The sequence below is a fragment of the Dicentrarchus labrax genome, unplaced genomic scaffold (genome assembly GCF_905237075.1).
Source record: "Dicentrarchus labrax unplaced genomic scaffold, dlabrax2021, whole genome shotgun sequence".
NCBI lineage: Eukaryota > Metazoa > Chordata > Actinopteri > Moronidae > Dicentrarchus > Dicentrarchus labrax.
Genome location: NW_026136704.1, coordinates 7,629,781 through 7,651,467, shown reverse-complemented (window position 1 = coordinate 7,651,467; position 21,687 = coordinate 7,629,781). Strand labels below are relative to the sequence as shown.

The 21,687-nt window shown below is 40.0% G+C and overlaps 2 protein-coding genes across 2 annotated transcripts; one reads left to right on the top strand and one right to left on the bottom strand.

Annotated features, from left to right (window-relative positions):
* Positions 1–54: 54 nt before the first annotated feature.
* On the bottom strand, positions 55–2,849 carry LOC127362740 (uncharacterized). The gene is made up of 10 exons (XM_051398830.1): positions 2,531–2,849; positions 2,206–2,321; positions 1,604–1,759; positions 1,481–1,525; positions 1,296–1,388; positions 1,052–1,135; positions 708–796; positions 525–627; positions 239–329; positions 55–137 (listed from the first exon to the last, which is right to left on the bottom strand). Exons 1-9 carry the CDS (start codon positions 2,679–2,681, stop codon positions 252–254), a joined length of 915 nt encoding a protein of 304 aa, XP_051254790.1. The 5' UTR covers positions 2,682–2,849; the 3' UTR covers positions 55–137; positions 239–251.
* Positions 2,850–18,301: 15,452 nt separating this feature from the next.
* Positions 18,302–21,611, top strand: xaf1 (XIAP associated factor 1). Its single transcript, XM_051399579.1, has 7 exons — positions 18,302–18,508; positions 19,114–19,249; positions 19,669–19,725; positions 19,895–20,123; positions 20,252–20,319; positions 20,905–21,138; positions 21,228–21,611. Exons 1-7 carry the CDS (start codon positions 18,357–18,359, stop codon positions 21,258–21,260), a joined length of 909 nt encoding a protein of 302 aa, XP_051255539.1. The 5' UTR covers positions 18,302–18,356; the 3' UTR covers positions 21,261–21,611.
* The last annotated feature ends 76 nt before the right edge of the window (positions 21,612–21,687 follow it).

The following is a 21,687-nucleotide window of genomic DNA, read 5'->3' as shown; positions in this document are numbered from 1 at the left end:
AGCTGTGAATCTGGTACTTGGTGCATTGTTTTAACAACTCTAATACTACTGTACCTTGACTGCCCCTTCCCAGTGCTGTTGTAGTAATTGCAGACATGAATTGCCTCTGCCATGCAAGACTCATGCACTTTCTTCCCCTACAAAAAAGAATCTTTGAACTGTTAAAGATTTACTTGCAACTTATTTCATAGCCTGCCTATATTATCAGTCGCCTAGTGTCTTATGATTTTTACATCACCTTAGGAACAGAATCAAGCAGGCTGCCCCAACTGGACTTGGTTCAAGGGTTCATTCGTCATGTCTGTCCCTTTGATATCAAGCTCAGCTGCCTAAAGTGACAGAGTGACATAAAAGACAACCAATGTTTGTACAACGTGAAGTTAATCTATGTAATAACCTAAGTATACTATCTATTAAAACAATAGCAATTCCTTAAATAATTTGACAATACCAAGAAGGGGATATACTTCATGTAATTTAGCAGGCTAAATCATATTTTTTTCTTTTTACAAAAAAGTACTCACCGTGCAGACGAAGACACCACAGTTGACGCCATCTTTATGTCTCCACTGGTCTGGATATGAAATGGACCATTCCTTCAGCCTCCATATGTTCTGAAATGCAAGGCTAAAAACAACAGATGTATCATTCTGTGTTATGTTTTTCATATAATGTCACAGTTTATTAGAATAAATGTGTTTACATACCTTAGAATGTCCATATCAGGTGGAGAAATCAAGGTGTACTTTTCAAGGGAATCGTAGACTCTGATTTCTGTTTTTGAGCCATCAAATACCTGTCAAAACAATGGCTAGTATAAGTATCGTGCAGTCCACTACATGCAAATAAAAATTACAAAAGCCTTTTTATGGTTATCCATGGTGGCTCAGTGGGCTACAGGCATAGCATAATTGTGATGTCAGGTTTTAATCTGGCCCTGGACCTTTGTCAAGTCTTCCCTCCTGTCTCTCTAAAAAAAAAAGAAAAAAAGATAGGAATGTCCTTGAACAGTCTTAAGAAAAAACCCTCTCAATTTCACAGCAGTACTCACCCACAGAATTAAATGATTACCAGTCTCTGGAGTTTGATGGCCAACAACCCGTGTACACAGAACCTTCGAGTCTTGCTTTAAGCCCTTGAATAAAAAATATTTAACACCAAATTACAGCTGCAACACTAAGGAATGATGTTTTCTTCTGTTACACTGTCACAATTATAAAGTTATTAGTAGTTGTGACAATAGTTTATTTCTCTAAGATAAAGCAAAAGAATATGCAGATAAAACACATGCATACCTGGATGCAATGCAAATGGAGGGAGCCGATTGATTCCCCATTGATCCAGTTCCTCCACCAAGCCGTGAAATTAAATGTTTGCAAAGTAAACACCTGTAAAAAGAGCAATGGCTTTTGGGTAGCTGCACACTGTTTCTGTATGCACTATCCATAACAAAGACAAATTAAAATAAAACTTATCTTACATTCTCCAGAGGTCTTGCCAGCTGGAGAACTCTCGCATTCACTGCCTGTTAAGGAACAAGTAAAGCTGTCACTGTTTAAAACTTTGGTGTAATGATACATCACATGCATTCATGTCTACTTACATAATCTGTAAGCCATGGATGTGAGGTGTGGAGGTCATCTTCTAGGTGAGGTCGTGGGCAAATACATAAAATGTAAGCCAGACAAACTAATGCCCGGTCCACCTGAACAATGGCATAGTCCGTTGCTGGTGCCTTGTACAGCTCAAGCATTTTTGCCTTTTTTGAGGGAGGGGGGCAAAGATTAAAACAGAAATCACTGTTACACATTAAGATTACAAATGCATTACATTTGATGTATAAAATGTAACAAGGCCTGTTCCATTAGCATCAGGTTGTTGAGGGTTAACCTCCCATCCTAGCAGGAATCACCTCCACACTATTAAATAAAGTTGGACAGCCAGCCATATTTAAAGTCTGAGAAAATAGACAGGGATTGGCAGTGATAAATTATCTTGTGTTCATTGTAAGGAATTAATTTATGGGTTTATGGACATTTTTTCATTTGTAGGTTTGCATTTGTCACAGGCCAATTGCAGGCAAATGCTCAGCCACTCAATGGATTGAACTATATGCCCAGCAGTCCACACTTGTAAGATATGATTTGAAAATTTAACATACACACAAACAAAAGTAACATTTTTTTTTTACAATTTTTTAATTACCTTGTGCTCTTCCTGGATTGGGAACTGCCCTATTGAGAAGCCCTTTTTGACCATGATTTGCTGATTGTATTGTACTGTCATTTCTACATCCACATATCCTCCTGGGCCAGACACCTCTGAAGACATAAAAAAACACAACATGACCACAATTTAGTATGAACATTCATATTGTCACGATGTGGAGAGGTCTGGACACAAATGGGGGGGAAACTTGACAGGAAGACAGGGGAAAGGCAAGGACAACAAAATAAAAGAGGAAATAAATGGTACAAGAGACGCACACCATGACACGTATGTGCTTTATGACAATTTGTCACACAATTACCTGTACTTGTAAGCCTCAATCGTCCATCTGGCCCAATTTGAAGATTTTCCTCGGTTTGTGTCTCCATTTTTTTGATGAATGTCTGATTTATTTTGTCGTTGTGCAAACGGAAGACCAACCTTGTACAAAACAAGAAATGTGTCTCCTTCATTTGACAGAGGAATTATTGGTCAAAGGACAGCTCTCTGTTTTTTTGTTCTGCCTCTGAGGAATTGACAAAACTGCACAAATCAGGGACAAGGTTGAGGCTGCGGAGTACTTCCTCCGGCTGGGTTTGATTTTTTTGATGGAAGCAGTCATACAAAGAGTACCGCTCAGCAGAGCCTGTGATGGAATGTGGCCTTTGCAAATGTTCTCCAGGATTTACATCATTTTGGGGGTTGGTGTTATTCCTCCTATACAGAAGATTTTTCATCCAAGGAAGATTTACTTTTAGACTTTTATCTTGTGCTGCCTGTATGTTTCCTCTTGTAGGCGAGCAAAGTCTTCCATCATTTGGATTAAAAAATCTCTGCTTTGTCCTGTTGTTGGTGTGTCTTGCAACACGACCAGCAATGACAGAAATGTAAACGGTTAGTGGCTTTGCAAAGCTCAACAGGCCATCTGCGTGGTCCCTCGCACTTTCCTGCCACAAAAGTGGGGAGCAGTAATAAATAACTGAGTGAGAACAGCCCATGTGCAGTACACCACCTAGATGGAGACAAATGACGATAACTGATGTTACCAATAGAAGAACAAGTATTTGAATTTGCAAAACATTGTCATAGTCATATTCAGTTGTTCCTAAACTGTATACTTGCAGGTGAAGTCAAAGGAAAAGCACAAAAAGAGAGAACATAAAGATGCAATATCTATCAAAATCTGTTATAGTGATAACCACATTTCCATTAAATAAAGTAACACTGGTGGATGTAAAAAATTAGTATATATTTTTGTCCTTACCCCCTGTTTTCTGCTGCTTAGCAAAGATTTTTGGATAAACATCCTTGTAGAGGAGCATTTCCTCAAGTCGGTTGATCGAATCAATCTCAGATCCCTCAGTGGGAACACCCAGATCAAAGCAAGCTTTAGTTAGCTCACTCTTGCTTGCCTGTAGGTGGCATAATACAGAAAGAGAAGCACAATAGAATTTCAGAGGTGAATATGAACACTACCTGCAGCAGCACAAAGCAATATGTAACTGAGAAAATAGGCAGAAAAAATTAACACTGATTTAAAAATATAAATCACCTTCTTTGATTCAATCAACCGAAGAAGCTCATCCTCATTGAGGCGTGGATCTTTCTGCGTTTTGGGGTCTGTTGTTGGCGTACTATTGAAACCTTTCAAGATCTCAGTCTTAGATAGCACATCCCGAACTGTAGGAGCTGGTCCCATCCACGGCACAAAAGAGGAGTGTGTCAACTCCGCTGAATACGCGTTGTGGGTTTTCAACTCTTAAATAGAAGGAAAGATATGTTTCACAATTTAATAATGTCATTACTTCCATTTTTTTCAATGTCACATTCCTTGTTCTTTATTGCTAGGTCACAATTTTGAAATGTAGTACAATAACAAACCTTCGCAGATGCCACTGGCTATAATTTCTTTTTCCAATCAGTCCCACTTTGAGGTGATGTTGACTGAAAGGTCTTCATCCTTGACATCTTTGGTAGCTGGCCTCTTCAGTGTGCTCACTAGTTATAGAAGAAGAGTAGTTAAAAATAAATGTAAAAGTCAGGTCATACAATTTTCCAGGAATACTTTTGAAATGAGCTGAATTGTCTAAACTGATTTTTAGCCTAATTACTTTTAAAGAAAGAGGTCACTATAGTGTTTAACCCTTCACCCAACAAAACATATGTATAAAAACAGCTCTGTTGATATTTAGAGTATCAAACAGATTGATACTTGAATTTTACATAAATCATGTATTTTTAAAAAAATGCCCCCCGGATGGTGTTGTGGTGGATTGTCAAATTCAGTTGATGCTCCATAGCACTTATGAATCTTCCAATAGCTGTGCGGGTCTGTTAAAAGATCAAGCAATTAGTTGTTCCATACTTACTGTACAAATCAGTGTTATTTTATGTTTCTAATTGAATGAAAAAAGGACCACGTTACCATCAGTAAATTTGTCATCAAAGAGCATAACTGAAGGGTCAGAAACACTTTGTTATTGTAATTGTGGAAGCCTGTCAAGTAATTCTGAAATCTGACAGGTGTTATGCAGACAGGGCACATTTTGATGTAGACATGGACACGTAAAAGGAAAACATAAATTGTTACAGGATGGTGGATTTGTTTGTATATATAGACCCTACTTCTACCGACTGGGGTGCCTGCAGAGACCAAAGGTATACTATTTGTCACATCAAAAAAATATAAAACCAGTAAGTTGCGTTTTTGGTGACACATTAAGAACCTGGACAGTACGGGCACTTGGTTTCCTCAGGTGAGAACTTCTGTGGGATGTTTGCTGTGTTATTTGCAACTCCTCTGGTAGTTTGGGAGGCATTCTTTTGCAGTTACACAAGTATTCTACAATTTTTTAAATCTGTTTTGAACTAATTTGATTTTCACTTTCAAAATGGCCTGGCTCCATATCTTCACTGTAGAGATTGTTGTCAGTGTCACTACTGAAGTCCACGTCCCTGTCCCTGTCACTGTCACGTAGGAGGTGTCGTCTTTCCTGGAAGGTCCAACACAACGAGACATAAATGTGGACACACATTCTTCTCTTTGTGCCTTTGCAGCGACATGTCCACTTTCCACTTCCAGTGTCACTCTTGTTCTGCCAAAAAGACACCAACTGTCCACTTTTGATGTGTACTTTACTGCCTGAATATCCGTGTTCATCAAAAAACACAGGATATAAAACATGGAGTCCCATCCTGTGTGGCTCTCTCATTTAGGTTTGTGCATTCCTGTTTAGTAGTGCTGGAAATCAGCCCCTTTTCAAACATCTCCTCAATTACGGTAGTCTGCAGCAGAGGAGGTGGCTGGTGGTACTTGAAATGCTTTACTCTGTCCAAATGTAGGCATTCTCTGCCAGTGGCCATGGCCATAAACTCCTTGCAGCTTGGCACTTCGCAGTCAAGGACCTGCCTAGAAAAGGACTTGGACACATGAATTATGGTCTGTGGTCCAGACTTGTCCTGTGCTGTAACAAAAATCCCTCCCTCTTCATGCACAAGGAAGATGGGTTCCTTTTCTGTGCTGTGTTTGTCCAACTCGTGTCTTCTTAAGGTAGGTGCACTAGAAAAACATGCATCACATGCAGGACACTGAAAGGATTTACAGTTCTGTTTGTCAGATTCCGCTGGCTTCTCTTTCACAGATAGCAAATCTGGAGAAAAGGAGAAGAAACATATTACAGGCTGTATGTGGCATTATTTTTTTCTCAAATACTAAGCATGTTATGTCATGACATACTGCAGTACAGTAAAACAATATAAATAAAATCCACTGTGCAGGCACTTGCTTGTAATACTTGGTTAGGTGCTATGATATGACTACTGCATTTTTGTCATTATAGCATTGATTACCATAAAATAAGCTTCAGTGGGCAGTGTTCTCTAAGACTTATACAAAACAAAGTCGCTGGGCCTTTGAGGCAACTGTGTAAATTCAAATATAGGTTTTTTCTTATGTTAATACATTCCTGTGGGGAGTGTCTTACTCTGGAGAATCAGCCCTGTCCATTGAGGGGGAAAAAATCAAATTTCGTTAACTGTGCAACAATCATTTGCACATTACATACGCATATTACAATCTTGATTTTGTGCCCTTAATATAAACATAAAATAATGGGTTGGAATTATATAGTGCTTTTCTGGGCACTGAAAACGCTTTAAAGAAACCATTATTTCTCTCTCTCTCTCTCTCTCTCTCTATATATATATATATATATATATATATATATACACACACACTCACACACACACACACACACACACACACATATATATATTATACATAAAGAAATGCTATTTTCTGATTGGCTGATAGGTCCTGATAGGGCCTCTTGTGTCTTTATAAGATATTCATTACTATTTCTATTACTACTATATTTCTTTCTTCTTCTTCTATTATTATTATTATTATTATTATTATACATTTGGGGCTTATATTCAATGACATTTTAGTTAGGCTGTAGTCAAAGACACAAGATGGCTAAAATCTATAGGAGTCTGATCACGTAAGAACACTGAAAACATAATAAAAGTCAAAGATTACTTACACAGATCGTTGGAATGGGCCTGGGAATCCAAGGACTCCAAGCAAAGATATATCCTAGACCATATTAGCTGCTCTTCGTGGTTTTAGAATGAGCATATAGCATATGATCAATATGATCACACCTGACATCAAAATTGGAAATTGGTCCTGATTGGCCAGGAATTTAATTACCAACCGTTTCCTTCATTTAATTGGTTTAAAGGCAGTAGTCATGCAGTCATGAGATGATCGAGAAACCAACTGAAAATGAATCTTCAATTCTCTTCAAAAAAGAGTTAGGCTAAGTGGTCCTGATCAATTCACGATGGAAGACACGGACCTGCATAATCGATAGTACTACTCTACTACGACTAATAATAATTTAATCATTGTTATTATGATTTCTATTAATAGTAATGATCAATAATATTTGACAGACAAAAGATAATGATTTTTATTTATTTATTTATTTTTACATTTATTCAGCACAGTGTTGCCAACACAATGAGAAAAGGGAGAAGGTGTATTAAATGTACAATAACTACTCCAAAGACCACTCAGTAACTGGTCAAGACAACAGGCAGATGACAAGGACCACAAGACAGACCAGTGAGGAGCTGTTCAGCATCAGGACCTGTGTCTTTAGCGCCCCTAGTGGTAGTGACCACTAGTCCGTGCCAGGTAGCAGCTGGTCGCGAGGAGTTGGTCAGGACTGTGCAGCAGGTCACGAACACACTGACCTGCCTAATCGATATTACTACTCATACAACTACGACTAATAATAATAATTTTATCATTGTTATTATGATTTCTATTAATAATAGTGATCAATAACATTCGATAGACAAACGATTATGGCTTCTCACATTTAGGCTATTCTGCTAACACAGTGAGAAAAGGGAAAAGTTGTATTAAAAATAAATACAAACAAACACTCCACAGATCACTCAACTGGTCCAAACAACAGAACAGATCATGGCCGCAGGAAGTGGGGTTGCTGGGGGTGCTGCAGCACCCCCTAGTGGCGAGAGGGAGATTTTTAAAAAATGTATTACAAATATTTTGCACAATTTATAAATTCCTTATGAATATTTTGGGAAATGATTTTGGATTTTAATGTAATTATTTTGAGGCCTAATCAACACAGGTTCACGGAAGTTACGTTGTCAACGTCAGGCAGGCTAGTGGTCGCCGTGTAAAGAGGTTTCCCGCTCGTTTGATTTGATTCTCGATTTTTACTTTTTTTTTTTAAAGCACAGGTTGCTGTGCCATTTTCAGACTAGACTTTTATGAAATATAATATCTGACCTTTGTTCGCAATGTACCACACTACATTGTCAAATTTAAAACATTTATTAACAACATAATGTAACAATAACTTATATCTTCAGTCAGTAGGAAACTTAAACAAAATAACCTGCCATCTAGTTTCTCTTTAATAACTTCACAGAAGATGACATTCAAGTTCACAACAAAACAAACAAATAAATAAAAACAGCCATGGCCATAGTCTTCTCTGAATAATTAAGTGTCTTAAACTATTTCCGAACAGCTGAAAATATACCACACAAATAACTACTTTTTATCTCCTGAGAATGATGACTGTATTTTTTCATTCTTTCATGTTCTTCCTAAAGGATGTTGTTTAGAGCTGCTCTTTGAGTTGTCAAAAACATACATTTTTTTTACAATAGGACAAGACAACTGTGACAATTTTGCAGTTTCAAGTTCTTCTTAAAGAGGGAAATAGAAAGAGAACTGCTCTTTGAGGTGTCAAAATATTACAAGACAACTGTGATTTTTATATGCACTGCTCAGACCTTCAATAACTTTCTCCTTTACATTATTGTACATGGAGGGTATCACCGTGGCTGTAAGATGCGTTCTACTTGGGATTTCGTAGCGTGGTTCAGCTAATTAAAGGCCTAAAACCAGAGTTTTCCACCACCGAATAAGGTCGCATGTCTGCGGCTATGAATACTCCTAAGGCGCTTGTAATTGCATTTGCAGGAGTTGAGTTACTTGGACGTTTAATTCCAAATGAAGACGGAAGAGTAGTTTGTGTTGCAGGTGTTGGTTTAACAGATAAATCGATGTTTTTGTGGTGCCTGTGGAGATGCCTGCTATGTTAGTCGTGCTGCCAGTGGAAGAATATGGTACACGCACATAGCAGAGCTTGCAAACTGTGACTTTTTTGTCGACAACGCGAACGTTGTCAACATAACTCACTGGAAATCCAAAATACTTCCACACCGGCGACTTCAGTGACAGAGGAGGGGGTTCAAGTTCTGTCGATGGGTCTCCTGCATCTGCAGTTGCCATGTTATCTTTTGACTGGCTGTAGATAGCTCAGTTAGAGGTTGACTCGCAGCACTTCAACACGTGGGTTTTTTTTCCGCTTGGCAAGCCGACCTGACGTGACATGGGGGCGTGGCACCATCAACGATTCCATTTTTTAATTCGAAGTTCGAGATTGTGATTTAATCGTGACACCCTCACTAGTGACAGAAACGAGGAGGAAATATGGCACAGCAACGGATTTCGGATTTTTTTGGAAAACCACCACCACTGAAGAAGAACACTAGTACTGCAACCACGACAACGGAGAGCAGCCGGAGTGAGGAGACTGTCCGCCCGCCTCTGCCTGCAGCTGCACCGGCAGCCCCAGCCCCAGCACCCGCACCCGCACCCCAACCTAGCGTGACTGGATTAGACGAGCCCTTCCAGCCAACATCCAGTTTCAATTTCCTGCATGGCATTGTGGTAATGAAACGTTCTCACGTTCCGTGGCACCGGCTTGGTTTGCTAGATGGCAGTGGCTGCAACGACGCTGAAGTTGGCTTCCGATTCGCCAGCCTCCGATTCGGAACTTAAGGGGAAAGTTAAGGGGAAATTAACTTATTGTGCAGTGCGACTGTTTGTCCACTGATTGTCTGTTTTTTGTGACACTTCTTGATGTGAAAACGTTTTAGACATTTTAGGTAAGACATCAGCTTTGCCTGACACCTACGATTGTATCTGTGAAACTTTTATTTTATTTGTGAAAATGCTAAAGGGGAGATTTCACCGTTTTTGTTTTACACCAAGACCTCATTAGACCAGGTCCAGATCAAAAACCACTGCACCTAGACCTCTCAAATCTGGACTGGATTGATGTACAGACCCTGAAGATTCATAAAAACACACTCTCTGATTTGTGAAACCTTTATTGAAAATAAAGGGACAAACATTTTTTGAACATCTTTTCTTTCATGTCAAACCCCGTCTCTCCATCTCATTTCGAATGGACATGAAAATGTCTTTTTTCTCACTACAAAACAGTAAAAAAGTAAAAAGGTTATGTTTATCTCTTGAGAAACATTAAACACATCTTCATCGATTGGTCAATTGGGAAACATCCTATAAAAGTCATGAATTGCACTTACCTTTCCTCCATCTGGCCATGGTCCACTTTTGCCACAGCTTCCGTCACCGTCAGTTTGCAGACCTCTTCCATAGCCTTTATTGTTGCCTGTGTTAGAATCACTTTTGCTATTAGTGCTATTATTTATCATTTGAACAATACAATTACAGTAATTATCACAATTATGAATACCTGATTGATTAAAATAGTTTGTTGGCTTTACTAACATCTGCCATCATTTCAGACCCTGTTCTTGTTCTCCCAGCCACCAGTTGTCCTCTTTGTGTTCCTCCCTTTCCTCATCACCTGACCAACTTCCTACCTACAGACATGATACTGACCCTACCCGATTGTCCATAGTTTAAAAATATTAAGATGACGACCCACGACCTGGAACCTGCAAAGGAAAGCAGAGAAGCAGAAAACAAAGAGGCACCTAGACACAACGTTACAAAAACAGAGGTGAGGCCATAAAAACTTAAAAGAACAAAAATTGCTGACTTTTTTACTGACTCTGTGTCTTTTCAACAACTTCTCCATGTAAAAAGATTTGAGAGGTCTAGGTACAGTGGTTTTGGATCTGGACCTTGTCCAAAGTGGTCTATGTGCTGAAAAAAGTGTGAAATGAGTCTTTATTGCATTTTCACAAATAGAATAAAGGTTTCACAAATCAGAGACTGGGTTTTTATGAATCTTCAGGGTCTGTACATCAATCCAGTCCAGATTTGAGAGGTCTAGGTACAGTGGTTTTTGATCTGGACCTGGTCTAATGAGGTCTTGGTGTAAAACAAAAACGGTGAAATCTCCCCTTTAGCATTTTCACAAATAAAAAAAAATTTCACAGATACAATCGTAGGTGTCAGGCAAAGCTGATGTCTTACCTAAAATGTCTAAAACGTTTTCACATCAAGAAGTGTCACAAAAAAGACATCAGTGGACAAATAGTCGCACTGCACAATAAGTTAATTTCCCCTTAACTTTCCCCTTAAGTGCCGAATCGGAGGCTGGCGAATCGGAAGCCAACTTCGTCGCGTGGCTGCATTATGTGGAAGAGACTGATCATATTTTGTGTTTTGTTTGCCTGAAAGCAGTTGGAAAAAAAGTCATACCATGAGACAAATTTAAGAAAGACAATCCCTTTGTGAATGCCAGCTTTTCAAATTGGCATAAAACCACTGAACAATTTAAGGAGCATGAGAGATCAGAGTTGCACAGGGAGTCAATACAAAAGTTGGCTTTGGGTGACGTCCCCATAGATGCTCTATGCCAGAAAGCAGGCTATTGCACCACTGAGCAGTTCTCCTGCAGTCTGAAATATGTTGACAGCAGCTTTGAGCCTCACACTGTGTTTTGGGGATTTTAGAACACCCGGGACAGCACTGGAGAAACTCTTTTCAGTTGCATCAAGGATATTTTTTTAAGACTAAACATCCCCATTGAACTCGTCGCAGGATTTTGTTTTGATGGAGCAGCTAATATGTCAGGGTGTTTTTCAGGCGTGCAAGCTCGGCTTAAAGAGTTAAACCCGCACTCACTTTATGTGCATTGCAGCAACCACTCACTGGATTTGATTCTCCAAGAGGCCGTGCGTGAAGTGAGTCTTGTGGCCGATACTTTGAACTTTGTTCAGGGTGTCTCATCTGTGATAAGAGAGTCATCAAAGCGAAAACTGCTCTACCAATCGTTTTTTGGCTGTGATGAGGTTGCTGTCAACATCTTAGGCCTTTGCCTGACAAGGTGGTATATCCGTGACATGTCCATTAAACACGTCACTGCAGCTTACCCCACTCTCCTGACTACACTGCACGAGCTGAAGGATGACAAGAGTGTCGGGGGGACAGCAGAGCAAAGATCAGGGGACTCTACAAACAGGCTTTAAAAGGGAGAACATATTTCGGTCTTGTATGCTGCCATGCCCTGTTCGAGCCCTGTGAAGCAGTTGCCACAAGCCTACAGAGTGCCACAGCAAGTGCGCAAGGTGCACTGGAATGCACAGGTGTGCGGAGAGAACAAATAGCCACACTCTGGGATGATGCAGTTGTGGACGAGCTGATCTGTAAGGTTGAAACCTGCGCATCACAAACCTCCCTGAAAATGCCAGACACCACCACCCCTATAGAGTGAGCAAAACCCCAGCTTGCCTTCGCCAAACCAGAGAGCCAGAGGCAGTGGCGCATGGCGCACAAATAGTGGATTGGCGACGTAGCTTTTTCGAGGCTATTGATGTGATATCGGCGGAGCTGGACAGAAGATTTGATCAGGCCAGTATGAAACTTGCCTCAAAGCGAGAGAGGGCTGTTATCAAAGTAGCAGAGGGAGGGAGCATCAATCTGGAGGCCCTTCAGCTCCCGGAGGAGCTTGACACAGACCGCCATGGACTCCAGCTCAAAATGCTTGGGCCAAGCATCGCCAAGCAGCTTGCCTATGTCACAAAAGACACAGGGTCTAAGTGTGTCACAGTCCAAGATGTAGCATCATGTTTGACAAACTCCAGCCACAAACAAGAGCCATGTTTTCAGAGACAGAAAAACTGATCGAGTTATGTCTGTGCCTACCCATCTCTGTGGCCTCATCCGAGTGCACTTACTCCGCTTTGCGTCTTTTGAAGACATGGGTACGCAGCACCATGACCCAGAAAAGACTCACACCTTTCACTGATGCATGCCCACACAGACATTCTGAACTCCCTGGACATTCGTCCCCTCATGAGAGACTTTATCTCCACGACCCCAGAGCGCACCTCGACATTTGGACACCTGGAACCAGGGCACCCTGCCTGTAGCTCAAAGTAAGAGCATGGTGCCGCCGTGCACTTTCATATCTATTCATGCAGTTTAACGTCACACTATAGTATTTTTGCAAGGTGGTGGGGATGGAGAGTGGTCGGTCTCTCTTTCACTCGCTTGTAGGGACAATGGCGGAGCTCTGCTAGACAAGGCGGATGTAAGCTGAGGTGGGTGGCAACAAAAAGGTGAAAGTTCGCAGTATGCTAATGAAAATCCAAAAATGACGTCAGAAATGGGGAAAAATCTGAAAAGCCTGTTTTATATTATGTATTCTGACAGAGGTAGCCCACAAAAACATGACTGAGTCATCCTTTTTCACTTTTCCTGCTGATAGGCACTCCAGATATAATAATCAAACGATTAAAAAGTTGGTTTTGCATAATATGTCCCCTTTAAATTTCCCATAAGCAGACCACTCCAAAGGGGGAAAAGGCCCAGGTAGTTCAAAAAGAACATCAACAACAACTGGGCAGAAGTAAGGATTTTCCTCATCTTCTTTGGTGTGTGCATCCTCTTTTTCAAGCTCTCCTTCAAGAGCTTCTTGATTTCATAAGTGAAGGAGATTTGCCTACAATTGTGTGAGCATTTCTTCTATCTTCATCATTTTCCTCCGGAGCTACAGGACTGTCTTCCAGTTTCTCCGTCACTTCCACGTCAGGAATCATGCTCTTTTTTATTAAGTCCTGTATGGCCTTCAGATTATTCTGCACACTACTGGTGTTGTACTTGCCAATTAGTACAGCACACAGTGAGCGGAAGATTTTGATTGCAGAGGTCATTGATGTAGTATTTTGCAACCTGGCAAATGCAAAGGTTGCAAACTCCTTTAACCCTTTACCTTTTGTTTTCCTTCCAATAGCCTGGGCAACAGCTTTGAGCACATGTGAAGCACTGTAAACATTTGTATCTCTTTCCATGTCTTTACTTTTGAAGAAATAGCAAAGGCCTTATCCAAGTAGCTTTCAGTGCTCTCCTTGTTGAATGACAGAAGAACACTTTGGAGTAGTGCCCAGCTGTACTCTGTTTCCACCTGGTGTACTCTTACCTTTGTGTACTGGGACAGTTGTCTGAGAACTGCATTAACCAGAATGTAACTGGTGGTATAGAGTGTTCGTTGGTCAGCATTTCACAGACTGGGAGGGGAGGTACATTCTGACCACCACCAGGAAGAGTAAGAGAGTAGTAAAGTACTCTTTTGGTCTGACCTGGAACTTTAGATACAACATTACCTGTAGCATCTATGTACAGGGTCAGTGGGGTGTTCCTTCTGAGGTGTTATGCTTATTCCTGTTTCAGTATACATAATGTACAAACACCAAAGGGGTCAACTTCTAAATGCATCTTGTGAAAATGGAAGTCAAATTCTTTTATGATCTTTTGGGTTAGATACATCTCCATGAAAACATCATCATGAATTCTTGTCCCTTTTCTAACCTCTGAACTAATCATCTTAAGCACATTTTTGTTCAAACATTGGGTTATGTTCCCTGAAATCAGTTTAGCATCTGGTGTTTTTTGGAGTTTACTGTAGAACACTTTCCTTTATGTAGAGCTCTTGCAATTCTTCCTCTCTGTGTTTTTGCTGCTGGGCTAAATTTTCTCTCATTTGTTTTGTGTGCCACTGTTCCTCTTTGTAGGACAGCTATCTTGATCTGGTTGTCTCCCACTGGCTCCCTTTTCCACAAAAAAGTATTTGGCACTGCAGGAAGGGAATGTACAAACAGCACTTATATTTAAATAAGGACTGTTAATTTTCCTGCTGTGGAGAGGTTGTATGTGCTGGCTCTTGAATGAAAGGGTACTACAAGGATTTTTTTGGCGGAAACTGCCATACAACACATTGTTCCATGGTTGCCTAAGTTTTGTGGAACCGTGTCGCAGAATGTGACCCACAGCCAATGACGATTTTTCTTCATATCTTGAGCAAATAGTTGTACAGATAGTTCAGACCAGATCTGGGAAGTGTTGCGTTCTTAATTTGAGAAAGGACCTTAAAGGAAGTATAGTCTTCAACTTCTTTTATTTGAGAGAATAAGTAAATAACACAGCTGCGGACCCACAGCTGTGTTATATGTTAGATGTGCTAAGATTTAATCAAAAAATGATAAAAGGTGCACTTACTTACAGTGGGTGCTTCACCAGTTTATTGATTATTTAATTTAATTTCGAGTAAATGACTAAGGCTCAATGTGTTTCTCATATTAGAGAGACTATTCTAAAACCTGTAGACAAAGGTCACCAAGATAAACAGGAAGGACCTGTGATTGTGTCAGCAGAATGTTTCCCTGCACAATGCCTGTTTTTCCACACCCAGTATAACAAACCCTTTTCACATAATGTTGTATTGTACAAATATCTCACAGAAGAATAAGCTGTATCTCTGTTTGTTATGTTAAAACTTGTCATTGTTCTGACCACAGCTTCTTTTCCCCCCTACCACTGCCCATTGGTCTTTCCTCTGTTTCCTTTTTTTACTCTTCCCATAGTTTTACTCTTCAAATAGTCCTAAGCCTAGGGTAAGGGGTAAGGGGGAAAAGGAAAAGCTAAAACCTTGAATTGAAAATGTGTATGCCAGTGATAATCAATTATATGTTTTACATGTACTTGAAAACCTGGGGTAAAAGATGAGGTGTATGAAGGCTATTATCTATATCCATATCTATATCAATGTCCCTAATTTATTATGTCAGTGATATTTCAACACATGGCTAAAGACTGGAGCACTTCATGTCTCTTTCTTTTTGTATGCTATAGTCAGTATATATATCTATGGGCAGTGCACGAGACAAGCGCATAAATGCTGACAATTGGCTGAGGTTGAGTAAAATTTCATGGTAAGCCAATCAGAGGTAAAGTTGGGCGGTGTTCGAAAGCACGCATAGTCGGACACACAATGAACAACACAAGCGAGTCAGTCAACGAGAGACAGGTATGGCCAGTTGTGTTGCATCTTATTACATTTGCACTAAAAAGAGTGTATATATTGTTTGAATACATTTTTGGTACATTGCTTAAAGAGCATAATTTAATTTAGATTTATTTGTTGGCAGGTTGCAGCCTCTTAAAGTGAGATTGTCAATGACCAGAGAAAGAGATTTATTTTTATGGAGATGTATTTTTTATTTCTTATGTATTACCTGTTTATATTTGGATTCCTTAGTTTTGCTATACATTGTACTTTTCAGTTAGATTGAAAGCACCTCACATTGTTACACTGTTCTACTTTTTCGAGGAAGAAAATACTTGAAGTACAGTATATCTACCAATTGTCTGAAGTTTTTTTTGTTTTAATTCCACTACAAAGAGTGTATACATTTGTTATTTATTTTTGGTATAGTGCTTAACAAGCAAAATTGAATTTTGCCCAGTTGTGGCCTGTTGAGAGGCAACAAATATCAAAAGTTCCAAAACATCTATTGTGTTATTTGTATCGATCCACTATATAAACATAATATCTACATACATGGCATTTGATTGGAGGCTAGTCTCACTTTGTCCCACAGCAACATTAAAATAGTTTAGATTTGTGTACATTGTTTCTGTTAATAATGTATTGTATTAAGTGTCCATTTCATTATAATATTCAGATTTATCATAAATAATTGAATATGCACATGTATTTTAAGTTCCATTAAAGAGGGGTGGAGGTGGGGTCACATTTGAGCATTTAAAAATTGACTTAAAAGTAACACAAGTTACTTTCTAAAGTAACTAGTTACTTTTATAATTTGTAACTGAGTTACTAATTTAGTTACTTTTTGGAAGAAGTAACTAGTAACTGTAACTAATTACTTTTTAAAAGTAACTTGCCCAACACTGTTGAAAGGAAGCACACATTTACTTTAACTCCTTTCTCAAGTGCCTCCTTGTACTCTTCCATTGCTCCCCGCATTCTCTCCTTTTCTCCTTTTCTCCTCTCCTCTCTCTTGTTTTCTCCTGCTCTTGTCTCCTCTCCATTCCTTTCTCCCCCTCTCCTTTTGTCTCTCTTCCTGTCTCCTCTCCTCACTGTACTTTCTTATAGTCATATATTAATACTGTTTAATAAGAGGAACCGTCAAAATATTTGCTAAAACTAACTCTGAAGGTGGCTCATTTTGGCTGAAATGCATGGCTCAATTTACCTCAATACATTAAGGTAAATTGAGCCACCCAAAAAAATTTTTTCATAAAAAAATAATTTAGCTAAGCAAAAATTTGGCATTATATCTGATGAAGGCTATCACAACATGCATTATACCCAATTTGTTATAGCTGTACATCTGTTTTTTAGTGATTTATCAACCTTATAATGTTCAAGTAAGATTTGTCTGCCAGGCCACTCACCTCACAGTTCTCCACAGCAAACAAAAAACCTACAAAAGTGTTTTATTGTGAAAATAACAGTTGTAGTATCACCAGGACGGTGCAAATGCTACAGTGGTTTTAGTGAGGTTACAATATAAGAGAGTACAGTTATTGAATATCTTTTGTGATATCTTTTTTTAATTATTGAAAATTGTTGACGGTCCCTGTGCACTCGTCTCACAGGGGTATTACACAAAACCAGGATAGGTTACTATGGTGATTTATTCTCTGCAGGTAGCCTTCTCCAGACCAGGCTAACAGCCAGGCTAAGATTAATCCTAGTGATTCACCTGTATTTCCACCGTCGATCCTGTGAGGAATGAATGTGTTTTACAGCATGTCCATGGTCTTTCTAAGTATGTTGCATCATTTTAATTATCCTGCATTCAAATATTACATATTGTCATTTCTCATTTCATTTAAATCTGTTGGCTGTTTGTAATTGCAACAGTCTTTTTATATTGATTCAAGTGTTAGTATTATTAATAAGTAATTAATCTTAGCCTGGCTGCAGAGAATAAATCACCATAGTAACTTGGCCGGGATAAGTTTGACCTGCTTTCATGCAACCGACTTGAGGCTAAATTCAGCCAGGATAACCAACATATCCCGGATTAATCCCTTATCTTGGTTTTGTGCAATACCCCTCGGACGTAAATGTTTACATGTCTGTTTACTGGGAGTTTTACTTCAAAACACAAGTTATTATAATATAACCCAAAAAACATTGTAATATAAATAAACGCAATGCAATGTGACCGAGAAGCTCATGGATATAGAGACTGATTAATACAGAGAGCAAGGCATTAACGATGGAACAAGCCAGACTGGTCTCAGTTAGACGATCAGTACTTCCCTACCGCCACCAGAGGGCGACAAACAGCCACAGCGGCGACCGCAGGGATTCAGCGGGGCTACATTAACTCTGCTGTCATTCATAAAAACTGGGCCCCGCAGTGTTCCTGTGTTATGTGATGGGATTCTGAGATGTCCACAGTTGTGTGTTAGGTGTTAACAGAGACTAAAGTAGACTAAAGGACCACTAACACCCTTAGATCCCGCATTAGGATATCTTTGCGCCACCCTCTGGCACATGTGCGGAATAACATGCGCTGGTTCAGATCATTTTACTTTCTGTTCTGCTGAACTGAGACGCAACTCCAGATCGATTCCCTGCCACTTAATCATCATTCACAGTTTTTTGGCGATGGACAAGAAGGAAGCAACGCGAACCTGCGGTCAATGGTGAGAGTTAACTTCATGTGGTAACGTTAGCACCAAATTACATCATAAAATGTGTTTATTTACGGTTGTTTTGATCATTGGCGAGAGGACATACTGCATGTAGGACGTAAACCAATATGGAAGTTATATAAATGGGTCTGAATCACAGTTCGGCATAGTTCTACATTGAACAGGAGGGTTGTCAGTGTAATTGAGACCGAAGTAATTTCATGTACATGTAAGGAGTCATTGGCCAGGTCAGGGGTTGAGTCAAGGTAGTTTGGGTTAGGAAGCAGGGCGTTAAACCGGTCAGCAGACCATGACAACAAAAGCCACCGTTCACTTTCACTTTCCTCCTGTAAGCCTGTCACTGAAGGAGAAGGAGAACGGTTCTTTAGTGGGAAGCATCTGGTTCCTATGTTAGTTTGGACTGAGATCTTGTGCCCAATGGAAGAACACCATCTAGTATGTTTGCTGGTCATGATTTCTAAAAAGTTAATAAATGTAAAAAATCTCTCAAGTGTGTGGAGTAGTCTTGTAACAAAGGTCATAGAGTTCAGTGATCCTTTATCTTACTGTGGCAAATCTGAACTTTTACTGCATGACAATCCTTCCCTCTCTGTCAGCCACAAAGAGGTTGCAGAGGCCAACTTCGCTCTGCACGAAAGCCACTGCAGCCGCTTCCTATGTCTCTGTCCGGACTGTGATGAATCAGTTCCCAGAGAGCAACTGGACCAGCACCGAGAGGAACAACACACCCAGGTACATAAACACACACATAAACACACACACACACACACACACACACACACAGTGGTGTGTTCTCTGGGCATGCTGGACAGGTGGAGGTGCTGAGAGAAAGTCTGTCTATATATTGATGTCACACTAAATGCGGAATGCATACAGTTGATGGTTTTTGTATTCATTTGAATGGCCAACATAATTTATAGCCTATTTAATAGTTTTTAATAAATAGATTTTATACATTTGTAGCAAATAAAACTGATTAAAAAACAAAACTACCATACACACCAGTGTGCACATGTAAATCCCAGTAAAAAAGGACAAAGTTTAAACAGTTTTATGAACTAATGGTTTTTCTTATGCCAGATTTTAGGGGGTGCTGCAGCCCCCTCAGCACCCATGGTATTCTCTGTAGGTTTACAACTGTTTGTTTGCAGGTGAGATGCTCCAAGTGTAACCAGAAGATGCAACGCTGTTACCTTGCAGATCATGAGGTAAGTCCATTAGTACTGCTGGCAAACCATTAAGCAATCAGCATAGAATATTACCCCATAACCTAATTCCTGTCAAGGTGGAGAAGCCTCCAGAAGAGATTTGTGGTAAAAGTTAAATGCAACATATGCCCCTGGGAGCTCTGTTAATCAGTCTGACTGTGTCTCCCAGTCTGATGAGTGTGTGGAGCGTCTGCAGAGCTGTAAGTTCTGCGAGCTGGAGATGCCGTGGAAGGATCTCAACGAACACTGTCTGGCCTGCGGGAGTCGCACCGAGCTGTGCAGAGACTGCGGCCGCTACATCACGCTGAGGGATCTGCCCGAGCACGGCTTGACCTGCTCAGATACTGACAATGGCTCCGGTCCTCCTCAAACTACCAGCAAACAACCAGCAAACAACAGTAAGGGGATGTAGGCTTTGAAGCTGACGCACAAACCACCAGTTAACTACCACAATAGCTTTTTTTAAATTTAAAGATCACCATGCCTGTTCTCTTAAACTGTCACTGAGCCTGTTTTCTTTTCCCAGCAAAAAAAACATGGATGTGTGACAGATGTATGGCGTCGTTTCCAGCTGAACAAATAAACGAACATGAGGTATATATATAGATATATATATATGTTTCTTTACGTTTTATGGGAACAATTCCTCATTTCTGACAACTTTCCAAAATTGTGTTTATTTAAAAGCAGCTATAATTGATATTATAATATCAATGGATCAAATGTCAAGGTGAAAATAATGTAAGTGTTAAAGTGGTTACTCGTAGTGAGGAATCTGCAGAGAATTATCAGCTTTACAGTGAGTTTCAGCTGTTTTTCTTAGCTGTCCGGCTGCATCTAACCCCACAGGGTATGATCTACATTAAACTGTGGTTTACTGTTTTGGTTCACTCCTCAGACGTAGTTAGTGCTGGTGAACACGGTGGATTGTTTAGCAGCTAAAGAGCTAGATATCTTACCTACAGGTTGGTAGAGACCAGAAACAGCTAAAAGAGAGTGAATCATGTTGCTCTTTAACTGCTGGGTGTGTTAATCAGTTGTCGGAGGTCTAAAGCAACATAATGCAACTTTTTGCTCAATAGAAACCACTGCGGTTACAAATGCTGAAAATGCTAAGCTAATGTAACAGTGTGTCATAGTCCCTGTAAGTAAAACCTTTGTCTGTATCCCTCAAACCAGCTGGACTGTGTTCCCACAACCAGGTCTGACGATGAAGAGGATGAGCCAGAGGAGGAAGAGGGGGAGCATGAGGGTGATTTCTCCACTCCCTGGCTAAGCAGAACCTACAAGTCAACCGCCCTGCTAGACAGAGCCAGCAATGGTCCCTGGGGTGATGGAGGTGACCCAGACCAGATCAGCACCTGCCCCCACTGTCATCTGGCCCTGCCCCTCCGCACACTAAGTTGGCATAAGGTAACACTCCTGAATAAAACCAAGTTTTTTTATACATTGTTGAAAAGTTCCTGTGCTAAGAGGTTTCCCCTCCTCCTCTGTGTTTTTAGTTCAAGTGCCAAATCCACATTGTCCTGAAATAAAGAGAGAGATCCTCCGAATGGAAGAGCTGCTTCAGAGATCAATGTGTCATTAGCAAAGAGACGGAAGAAACGTATCTGGGATGTTGAAATGTAATTGTATAATGTGACTACTTCATTTAGCTTTTTTACAGGAAATGCTCTGTCTAGGTAAAGGTGACACTCATGATGGCTTTGTAATGTTTTCTTTGTTAGATCCCAACACCGCGACTGAACTGAAATGCTTATTGCTTCTGTCTAAACCAGAGAAAACTGCAGTTGTTTGGAGTCAGAAACATCATGTTGAGCAATTTCTACAGAATCAGATTAAAGTCTGTTAAATTCTCCATTAACATTAAAGGTTTACATGTCCAAGTCTGCAATTCATTCATTACAAATCCATATGAACATACTTCAGAAGCAAGTTGCTTTGACATATTTACACTATCTC